Raw genomic sequence first — 10,664 nt, 5'->3', positions numbered from 1 at the left:
CCTGAGGCTCAACGGACGTCAAGTCGCTCTTCTTCACCGAAGCCCTCCCAACATCCAGGACCTTCAGGAAGGGGAGCAGGTCGGTCAGAATCGCGTACAGATGAGTCGATCCTCCTCGAAGTCTCCTTTTGTCACCGAGGCGAACGGTTCTAGCGACGCTCGCAAGCCATCGGAGAGGGAGAACGAGGTGCTTGCTCCCTCCTCCTCCTCCTCCTCCTCCTCCTCCTCCTCCTCGTCCCTTTCCTCCTCCTCTTCCTCCTCCTCCTCTTCCCCTTTGCTCCCTTTCACTTCCTCATGTTTTCTGCAGGCCGACTCTCTGCAAGACCTGCTGTTCAACAACCTGGCCAACCATGACGAGAAGCGAAATATCCAGCAGCAGCCCAGCAGCTCACGGACGGTGAGCGAGGATGAGATCAGGAGCATCCGAGAGGAAGCCAACAGTCTGATCGAGCAGGTGGAGGCGCGTTTGCCGGGGAGCTGCTGGTGGTTGACGGACTTCCTGCAGGAACGAGCGGCCAACCGCCTGCACGTGGACCGCATGATAGAGGAGCTGAGAGGAGCTAAGGATATGCAGGTAAGGCTCTTGCTAACAGGGTGCCGTTAAGATGACCTGTGACGGGGCAGGAGAAGCTAATGGAACAGAATCTTTTCCTCAAGGAGCAGATCAGGCAAGGCTGCATCCTCTGCCCCCTCTAGTTCTCCCTCGCCTACCTCCTCATACTCCTCCCACTCTCCTTCTTTCAGCTCCCCGCTCTCCTTTCTCTTCTCATCCCTCACAATTGCACTTCTTGCAGGGAGAGCGAGCATGCTCTCAGTCGTGCAGAGAAGATCCCCAACATCGAGTACGTCAAGAACATCGTGAGTCGCTTCAGTCCTCCTCGTTCTCCTCCTCCTCCTCCTTCATCACAACCTCTCCCATCCCCTAAACCTGTTCATCTCCTCAACCCTTTTCCACCTCCTCCCTTCAGCTGCTCCTAGCATAGATGACCGTTCTGTTCGCAGGTTGTCAAATACCTTGAAACACGAGATACCAACGTAAGACAGTCGCTCCTCCTCCCTCCTCCCCACGTGCTCATTGTGTCGGCAGGTCCTCCAGATCCTCTGCACATCCCTCCAGCTCAGTGACGCGGACGTGGCAAGGATACACAGCGGTCAAGCTCCGAAGGTACGCTATCCTCCTGCTATCTATCTCCCTTTCTCTTTCTTGGCCTTGTTCTGCTTACTGGGCCTCGGCAGGGGATGTTATCTTGGTTGGGCTAACTTGTAACGGTGGGTCGGCTGGCCGGCCCTGCCCGACCGAGTCAGCCTCTGAGCCCCGGCCGGTGACTCGGAGGCCCTCAGCTGAAGCTCCGGGTGTAAATTTGTAAATATACTGAGATCAGTGATACCCTGGCATCGCCCCGTGACCGTGACGGAAGGAGTCAAACGCTGAACTTCAAGCGGCAGTGAACGTACAACTCAGTGACTGCTACTCGGTCAGCGCGGCACTGCTGCACCCCTCCCCTGAAGTTCCGATGTCAAGTTCAAGCTGCCAGCCGCTGTCGGGCAGCCCCGGACTAGTAACCAGAGACTGAGAACTGGCGAGTCACATGATCATCCGCCGCCCGGCCGCCCGGCCGCGGTCTGAGTCTACCCGGCCCCGGGGTACAATCTTTGCCCTGCCTCCGAGGCTCTGGGCACGGGGGAGCCTCGGAGTACGCGGGAAATTTTGAACGGGGTCATGGACTGATTTTTACTAGCGAGAGGTCACCCGCACTTGGCAATCATAGGGGGCCACCACTACTACTAGTGACTTCTCCGACACGATCTGTACCCATGCCACCACCACCCCCCGATCCTTTGAACTAGAGCCGAGAAATACTACCCTTCGTACATGGCCCAGTGGGGGGTCCGATCCGTTGGGAGGGGGGGGGTGGCTGAGTGGGAGGTCAGGGCCTCGACTCCACCCTGCTTTGTCATTGCTAATACTTGAAAAAAACTTCAGTACCGGCAGGGAGAAATGGTACAAACTTACTACCAGGAGCTCACAACTCCTGGTACAAATATAAAATCACCACATGTTGGCAAAATATCAAGGATTATAACATTTTAACATTGATCGGCACATCTTTCATCTTTGTTGGGGGAGAACGTGGAGGTAGGGGTACCTTTTGTACTAGCACCTCAGGGTGGACAGCACAGGGGTGGTCTGCTACGTCAAAGTTAACTGATCCGAAAATTCCAGGGGTCAGGGCACCGCTGAGATCTCAATGGCCAAGGGGAATCAGTGTGGGGGTGGGGTACTTCAAATGAGCCCTAGAGGGGTACTTGCTGCTGATATGACTGTGTAGCAATGGAGCGGGGGTACGTTTGTACACGGAAAATTTGGTGATGCCTGGTAGGGTGGGTACTGAAAGTTACGGAAGTCTAGGGGAAAGAAGGGGTAGTCCGCAAATACATCCCTGTTAAAACACCGGTACTTTGATAAGAATCTAGAGGCCAGGGGTAGTGGACGGAAGAAGATTTTGAGTCCTTTACAAAGTACTTTTAATAGGGTGGGGTGGGTGGGGTGGGGTGGCGAGTCTGGGGACTATAGGGGTACGGTGAATGGTCCGACAAGTCAAACAACTCTAGCAAGTGAGTTCTGCAAAGGGGGGTAGGGTCGTCAAGCAAACTAGAGTACAATTACCCCTCCTTTCTATAACAAATCTAGGAGTGTCTAAGGTAGGGTACGGTGCGGAAATTGAAGAGGGATGTGGTAGGGTACAGGTGCAGGGCAAAATGGCGACAGACTGGCACGGGGTCGTGATTGGGGAACGAGAGGACGGGGAGTGAGGATAGGAGGAGCAACGATCTAAGGAAGAAGCTTCAAGGGGTATCGGCAGTGAGATGATGCAGATTGGTCCCCTTGCGTTCCTCTACATGCACTAGCTGCCGTCTTCAACATTCGGCGCCGGTCACGACAGGCTCGAAAGACATTTCCGCAACTTTGCTAGATAGAGATTGACTGTAGGGTACGCGAGCTAGATGTCAGGCAGTCAGAAGATCATGGTTGCACGAGTCGTCCTGCATGTTTCGCTCAGTTGCTAAGGTTGACTGACTTGATGCTGGTTCAGACGATGGCTGGAGGGAACCAGGATCATGACTGGACTCGGAGCCTTTCAAGGATCATCCTGCCGCCCAATCTGTTCAACTCATCAGATCAGGAACAAGGCGGAAATGATGGCAATCAGCCTCCGAAGAAAGACATGGACGAGCTCGTGGACAGGGTGTCCAAGTTGGAGAGAATGTCGTCCATCAACCCGGGCAACGGCTCTCATGCCCATGCAAGCCTTGACAATGGGGCGCATGCGTCCAAGGATTTAAGCGAGCTGTTCCAACTGGGAGGGGATGAGAAAGGCGGGAGCGTGTCTGGAGGGGACACGCAGAAGAGTGGCTCGTCGATCAACCTCTGTACGAACCTCTGGGGTGGTCCGATACAGCCGAGAAGCGATCAGTCGCTGTGGTGTGCCATTGGTGAAGTCTGAGATCGTGTGTTTGATCCTAGTTTTCAGGGACTGGATGGAAAACTTTTTCGGAGGAGTGACGACAGCTCACGGCATCAACCGCGTGTTTGACGAGGACAATGGCATGTGAGCTTGTTAACGTTGCGGCCTTGATGTGTCGATGAGAAAATGTTATGCAGAATTCGCCGATTGTTCTGGTTCGGGGCATTCACAGCAAGCTTCTATGCTCTGTTCTTCTTCGTGATCGACTCGATCATGCTCTTTATCGAAGCCAAATCGGATACTGCCTTCGGACTGGACAGCCATGAAGGGGTATGCAGACGCATTTGCGAGGAACTCCTCCTTGTGTGAAGTTGCCTTTTTCCTCTGCAGACTCCATGTCCTGCAGATTCAATGTACAGATTGTTGAACGTCTTTGTGTTGATAGTGGCTTGTTCCAACAGTTTTGTTCTTTGCTGTTCGAACACATGCCCAATTCTCTCTTTTCCTATTTGAAGAGGCACAAGGCTGACAACGCTGCAGATCCTGCCAATGATGACAGTCTGCAACTTGAGTCCGATTCGGTGTGGCTGCTCTGGTTTCTACGATCCATCGTTGGCCACCGATGAATACCTACCGCTGGTAAGCCTATCAGCTCACAAGGAGGAACTCATCGTCCCGATTTCTTATCTTTTCCCCACAGGTCCTGCCATTTATCTGTAGTAGCGCCATCAATTTCTCGTGAGAAAAAGTGAGAGATCGTTTGCAACACCATGACTTCTGGAGACAGGGACTCGCTGTTCCTGGCCGACTCGTCCTCAACGTGCGTCCTGCTGTGCGGGACTGCGGCGGCTCTGTGCTAACTACACGATAGGATGGAGAACTCTCAGAAATACGTGGACAAGGCTGCAACAAGGATTAGCATGACGAACTTTCCAGAGAAACTGTAATAGAAGCGAGCAATCTTGCTGTTTTCGTGGAATGCTGACAACCATCTCAGGCAGTGCGGCTCGGGAGAATACACAGAGAAGTGGTTCGTGTCAGCTGTAAGGCAGTTGTATATCAGAAGAAAAGATGTCTGAGACGCTGTCAAAGGTGAAGAAGCAGCAGCTGCAATATCATGAGCTCATCCAATATGCTGGGTGAGAAGGCAACTTGAACACTGGATATGCCGATCATGCTCGGGCCGTGAACCTCTGGCAGGTACATGTCGAGGTCAAAGTTGTTGAGAAAGTGCATGGCAATCGACTCTGATCCCAAGTCGCCGACCTCTGGCAAAAAAGTCTCCTGTCTAGATGATAGGTATGGTTGACTTGTCTATTTGACAAACCCATATGCTTCCATCCTTGCCCCCCCTCGTTGAATTCCCCTCATGTTCTTTCTGAGATTTCTCCTTGCAGTTGGTGGGGCCCTCCTATTATCGACGAGAATTACGGAGCCTGCCACACATTCAACCCGTACGATGCTGGGCATGGAAGAGGAAGGAGTCACTTGATGGTGCAGGTGCCATGGGTTTCCTGTCGGAGATTCGTGCACAAAGGACGACGAGTACGTGGAGGAGCAGATCGAGGGGATGAGAAGGACTGAGTGAGAAACTCTAGGTGCAAGCACATGTACGACAAGGGAATGGTCGGAGGATTCTGCAACACTACCAAGAAGTATGTCTTGCGACTCGTTGTTGAACGAGATCAGAGTTTGGAGCTATCATGTCATTTGACTTTGATGCCTCTTGTCTGGGTCAAAATGCTTGTATGAGATATTCTGAATGTTAAGGAGTTGCAGAGGCTGTTGTAGTCTTATACCTGACTTCAAATCAGGACCTGCGAGTGCAACTTGTGCGCTTCCAAGACCGGTTGCAAGATGGCGAAACAGCTGAACCCAGGTCAGCTCGCCCTTTCTCTGATAGAGATCGAACCTGATTTCCTGCCGCAGGAAGAGGCAACGGAGTTCGAATGGTCCTCAATGTTGCGACAGACCAGGTTCGAGCCTGAACACCATTCGCCTCCTCCCTTCCTTCTCGTTCTGCTTCTTACCTTGATACGTCCTCTCGCCTCGCTCTCCTTCCAATGCAACTTGTTCTAGTCGTTTCATGTGCATCAATGATTCCAGCACCTACCTCATCTACTACACCCTCCCTCCTCCTCATCCCCCCCTTCCTTACCTTCTCCCTTCCTATCTTCGTCCTTCCCATCCTCCTCGTTTCCACACCCTTCCTCTCCATCCTCCTCTTCCCAACCTTCCTCCTTCCCGCCATCTACTCCTCGTCCGCTTCCGCTCCTCCTCTCCATGACGACATCGCAGGATGCCACCCTCACGGCAGCGTCCAAGGCGAGATGGAATCCTGGCGCTCTCGTTCACTTTCACTCTCACCATGACAATGGCAACCTCGGCGAAGCTTTCAGTGTGCCGCCCGGCAAGGTGAGAGAAGCTTTTCCGACGTCGCTTCCGGACTTGATTTAACGTTCTCACTTTGACTTTTTGTTTCGCCACTGTGTTGAACTCCCATGGTCTTGCATGAGCTGTTTGTGTTTGCCCCCTTCCTTCTTCCTGTCTTTTGCCTTTTGATGAGTTGGAGTCGTTATAGTCGGTTCCTACTCTCTCGTTCCTTGCTGAGTTTCCTCCAATGGCAGGTCACAAACTTTGGGATTGCAAGGGAAAACTACAAGGAGGCGGTGTATCCCTTCACCAACTGCTCCAAGTGGTTCAACGTGGATCCTTCCGTTTGCCAGCTCAACTGCCTGAGAAGACTGGATGTGAGACTCACTGTCCCCTCCCTTGCACCGAATCGTCTCTCCTTCCTCTCCTCCCGTGCAGAATCGGTGTCGATGTCTTCACCTCTGGTTCTTGTCTTGCTGCACTCCTCGAGCGCTGATCAAGCTTACCACTCTGAGTGAACTCCTTGCAGGCTGTCACCTGCTGCAAGCGGTCGATGGAGGATGTCACCAAGGGAAAGGAAAGTTTCGAATCTTTTGTCTGTGGGATTGTGAAAGTTGTATTCTGCGCAGCTCCCTGTCATCAACGTTTCGACTCCCAGCGGAGCTTTGGTCAACTTGAGCAACCCGATGCTGTCCTGCAACATTCTCGATGCTTCGGTGAGTTTTACTTGTCTAGTTCTCGGGCAGTGCTGCACGTGTGGCTGCTGTGCCTGACCTCTCCCCCTCCCTCCTCACTCTTCACCCAAGGTTGTCAACTGCTTTGCACAACAATCTCAGAGAGTGTCCGATGGCCTCGAGTGTCTCGACGGGGCCCTTGGAACAAGTTCGCCGTACTACAGTGAGATTCATGGACATGCTTCCATCATCGGATTGCTGCACTTCTTCTCTCATTGACAACTCCCGTTCTCTCCTCATAGGATACCTCCCTCCCTCTCCTTTAGCTCTCTTGCTCCTTCTCCTCCTCGCGACTTTCCGAGCTGTTTGTGTTTTCACATGCACATTCCCCAGAGGTGTGGAAGAGAACCAACTGGTACGACGACTCTGACGTCAACAACGAGACTGAAGTCGGCAAGCAAGAGAAGAGGTGAGATCGAGTGGGCATCTGTGCACTGTTGTGCTGATGGTGGTGAGAAGGAGTCAGAGTATCCTGAAGCAGTGCGTGTGGACCTCATCGCAGGTAGCACCCATCTACTACTTGCTGATCGGCACCACCACCTAGATTGCATCCTTCGCTCCTCCTCCTCTCTCTCTTCCTTCCCCCCCCCCCCCCCCATCCTCCTCCTCCTCCTCATGATCTTCTTCTTCTTCTTCTTCTTCTTCTTCTTCTTATCGTCTGCTTCTCCTCGTCCTGGTCTCCTACTCGTCGATGGGATCGATCCCCCTCATATTCTTGCTGACAGGGCAAGGACAACGAAGCAAACTACGGCAAAGAGTGCAAGATCGATTCTGACTGCAGTACAAGGTAAGTGTCCCATCCTTTGACTGACTTCATCCATATCGAACTTTTCTCACCATTCGGCTGCTAGCCAAGCTGGAGGAGTCAATGGAGTTTGTGCTGACGCCTCGCGCGCCTACTGCCCTCAACGATGCGAGTATGACAAGTTCTCGGTCGTGTCGCAGAGCTCTGGTGAGTGAAAGAGCTCGGAAGAGTGGAGGAGGGAGGAGAGGAGAAGGAAAGTAGGGGAGGGGCGCTAGGCGGGGGAAAGGGAGAGCAGGATGGGGAAAGGGGAGGGCGATAAGGGGCGATAAGGAAGAGGTTCCTTACGAGAAGCATGAAGGAAGGCAGAGGATGAAGGAACCACAAGAGGGAGGGAGGGAAGGAGGAAGCGATTGACTCTGATGTCAGCCGACATGTCCGTCGGAACGATTAAGATCATCGCAGCGCAAGAGCTTGCAGTTGTGACGCAGTCCTACCTCGTGACGCCGGAAATTAGAAGGTGAGGCGCACGAAGGCGGAGGGGAAGTAGTCAAGGAGTAGATGAAGCAAGAGCAGGTGGTGGTGGAGGAGGAGTAAGAGCAGGAAGTGAAGAAGCAGGGAGGGGAGAGTGGGCAGTAGATGAGCTGGAGCTGGAGCTGGAGCTGGAGCTGGAGCTGGAGCTGGAGCTGGAGCTGGAGCTGGAGCTGGAGGGCAGATCTGATTGCTCGCAGGTGGAAACCGAGGTGCGATTCAGTACCTGCAGGGACCGATTGCTTCAACGACACACAAGCACAGGCTGTGAGTGAAAACGAACAGAGAGGAGGGGGAGAGAGAGAACGGGAAGGAAGTGGGGGTGAAGGGATGAAGGGAGAGCGATGGCAGGGGCGAGAAGAGAGCGAGGAGGAAGAACTGTGGCGACGGGAAGGAAGGCAGGCAGAGGAGGGGAAGGAGCTCGTGATAGGCTAGAAAACAGACTGGTGGGCTGGGGGAAAAAACAAAAAAAACGGACTGGTGGGCTGGGGGAAGCGGAGGCTTCACCGAGAAGACGAGGAGGAGCAAACAGGGAGAGGGAGAGAGGGAGAGGGAGAGTAAGAGAGGGGATGGGGGGCATGTAGAAGGATAGGAGACGAGGCGGGAGGAATGACTGGAAGGCAGTTGGTGAAGGACAGCTACTCGCTCATCAACATCGACTACCTCAACTTCGACATGGTCTCATCGCAGAAGGTTCTTGCGACCCTTTGAGATTTCCCAGCTGATCTCCCAGCTCAGGTGGGGTCCATCAGCCTTGCCACCCTCATGGGAACAGTCGGAGGAAACCTCGGGATGTTTACGGGCATCAGCGTCATGACGATCATGGAGGTGACGCACCGCGGCTCCTTCCTCCTCCTCCTCCTCCTCCTCCTCCTCCTCCTCCTCCTCCTCCTCCTCAACATCACCACCACCATCATCATCATTTCCATCATCATCATCATCATCCCCCTATCTAATCCTTTGTCTCATCCTCATCCTATTCCCAATTCATCCCCCTCCTCCTCGAAACCATCTTTCCCCCTTCCCTCTCTCCCCCTCGTGCTCCTGCTCCCTCCTCGTTTCATTCCAGCATCTCCCTCCCTTCTCCCTCCCCCTTCCTTCCCCTTCGCTCTCTGCGATGACTCTACATTTCTCGATGTCCTTGCCTCTGCCGCCTTTCTTTCTGTCATTGCTCGCTTTCTCTCTCTCCCTCTCCTCCTCCTTCCTAGGTCATCTGAACGCTCTGCAGTGGCTCGAGCTTCTCTTCTTCGCCATCGTTTCCATGCCCTTCTTCTTCTGCGGCATCAAGTTCGGCCCCTTCATCCGTGCAAGCTCCTCGCAATCCATGGACGACGAGGTTTCTTCCCCTCCTGCCCGCTCCTTCCAATCGACCCATCCTTCCTTCCCCTCCCCTTCCCCCCTTCCGGCTCTTGCTCCTTCCCTTCCTCCTCCTCTCCCTATTCCTCTTTGTCCTCCTCCTCTACCACCATCACCACCACCTCCTCCTCATGATTTTCGCTTTGATCCTCTCCCCCAACACCCGAGCACCCCAACTTTTCCTCCCCTTCTCCGACCGTCCTCTTTCTTCTTAGCATCTCCCTGATGCCTCCACAGGAACTGATAGACGACGATGTCAAGCAAGTGCTCATGAACATCAAGAAGATCGCGGCGAAGAGGAAGGGGAAGGTACCAACCTCCCCCACCCCCTCTCTCCCTCCTCCGCTTTCCTCCCACAAGTTTTTCCCTTCTCCTCCGCTTGCCCCCATCTCTTCCTTCTTGCATCAGTTTCCTCTAGTCCCCCATGCCTCCTCCCCCATTTCCCCTCCTTCCTATGGCTGATGGGAACCTGGCTTCTCCTCCTCCTCCTCCTCCTCCTCCTTCACCACCACCACCACCACCCCCTCTCTCCCTCCGCTTTCCTCCCACAACCACCACCACCTCCCCCCTCGTCTTCCCTCATTCTTCCCCTTCCCCCTTCAAGGACCTTCTCATCTCATCTCCTCGCAGGACGGGGACTCGGAAGCCGTCGCTCTCCCAGTGGAGGAGTCTTCCTCTCCGGCCGTTACCGCCAACCTCGCCGAGTTCCGCATGTGAGCTCCAGCAGGAGCCGAGGACATGTCACGCAGCCTACTGTGATACCTTTACACTTCCCAGCTGCTACCCCTGCCCAGCTCGCTTGCTCACCCTCGCCCTGTGCGCTCTTACCTCCTCCTCCACCTCCTCCACCAGGTGCACCCGCATGCTCCCCTCCTTCGCCAGCGATCTCAGCGTCACGTCCGTCTCGCACGTCAGCAGCTGCAGCCGCCGCCTCTCCGCCTTCACCCTCGAGCTGATGGAGTTGACAAGTTCGCGCCTGCACTGCAGGGCAGTCAGCCCCTCCCACCTCTCCTCCCAGCTGCTCACGTCGGCTCCTGTCACGACCTTGCACGCCTGCTCCTTCCTCCCCTCCGGGTACACATGGAAGAATGGAACAACCTCTGCCTCATCCAAGCACCTCGTACGCTGCTGCAGCGTCAGGAGGAGGAGGAGGGGAAAGGGCGACCCACGTGGTGGAGGAGGACGATCTCCTGCTTGTTGACGGCAGAACGGAAGAAGTTGACGGGGTCTGAAACCTGAGAAGGGAGAGAGGATGAGGATGAGAGGAGCGGCTGAAGCTCGAGAAGACAAGGAGGGAGGGAGGAGGACGGAGACTGTGGTGGTAGGGAGCGATAAAGAGAGCAACCGATTCGAAGGAAGGGAGGGGAGGAGGAATGGGAGGAAAGCGGTGGAAGGAAGGGAGGGGAAAGTAGAGAAAGGAGGGAGAGCAAAAGGGTGGAGGAGGAGGAGGAGGAGGAGGAG

General features: G+C 54.4%; 3 protein-coding genes across 3 annotated transcripts in view; 2 read left to right on the top strand and 1 right to left on the bottom strand.

Moving 5' to 3' along the window:
• Nucleotides 1-100: 100 nt before the first annotated feature.
• Nucleotides 101-1,260, top strand: GUITHDRAFT_116844 (hypothetical protein; the record flags this gene model as incomplete). The annotated part of the gene is made up of 7 exons (XM_005823901.1): nt 101-187; nt 308-454; nt 506-594; nt 795-858; nt 1,003-1,035; nt 1,088-1,165; nt 1,237-1,260. 7 exons carry the CDS (start codon nt 101-103, stop codon nt 1,258-1,260), a joined length of 522 nt encoding a protein of 173 aa, XP_005823958.1.
• Nucleotides 1,261-3,083: 1,823 nt separating this feature from the next.
• Nucleotides 3,084-9,920, top strand: GUITHDRAFT_116843 (hypothetical protein; the record flags this gene model as incomplete). Its single annotated transcript, XM_005823900.1, has 28 exons — nt 3,084-3,484; nt 3,534-3,611; nt 3,665-3,797; nt 4,008-4,106; nt 4,168-4,205; nt 4,255-4,287; nt 4,339-4,410; nt 4,465-4,510; nt 4,560-4,606; nt 4,668-4,766; nt 4,968-5,051; nt 5,282-5,346; nt 5,397-5,443; nt 5,766-5,882; nt 6,095-6,217; nt 6,470-6,556; nt 6,647-6,737; nt 6,908-6,983; nt 7,034-7,076; nt 7,300-7,361; nt 7,426-7,526; nt 7,746-7,836; nt 7,888-8,059; nt 8,472-8,540; nt 8,586-8,675; nt 9,076-9,183; nt 9,441-9,512; nt 9,834-9,920. 28 exons carry the CDS (start codon nt 3,084-3,086, stop codon nt 9,918-9,920), a joined length of 2,631 nt encoding a protein of 876 aa, XP_005823957.1.
• Nucleotides 9,921-10,308: 388 nt separating this feature from the next.
• Nucleotides 10,309-10,664, bottom strand: part of GUITHDRAFT_116842 (hypothetical protein) — a gene marked incomplete at both ends in the record, with an annotated part of 4,094 nt that continues 3,738 nt past the window's right edge. Inside the window, 2 exons of the mRNA XM_005823899.1 lie at nt 10,309-10,328; nt 10,369-10,438. Of these exons, the coding sequence (XP_005823956.1) occupies nt 10,309-10,328; nt 10,369-10,438 (90 nt within the window). The remainder of the gene's footprint in view (nt 10,329-10,368; nt 10,439-10,664) is intronic.

This window comes from Guillardia theta, assembly GCF_000315625.1.
Source record: "Guillardia theta CCMP2712 unplaced genomic scaffold GUITHscaffold_101, whole genome shotgun sequence".
NCBI classification, from domain to species: domain Eukaryota; class Cryptophyceae; order Pyrenomonadales; family Geminigeraceae; genus Guillardia; species Guillardia theta.
Note: the sequence above shows the minus strand (reverse complement) of the source record. Positions and strands in the feature narration are given on the sequence as shown.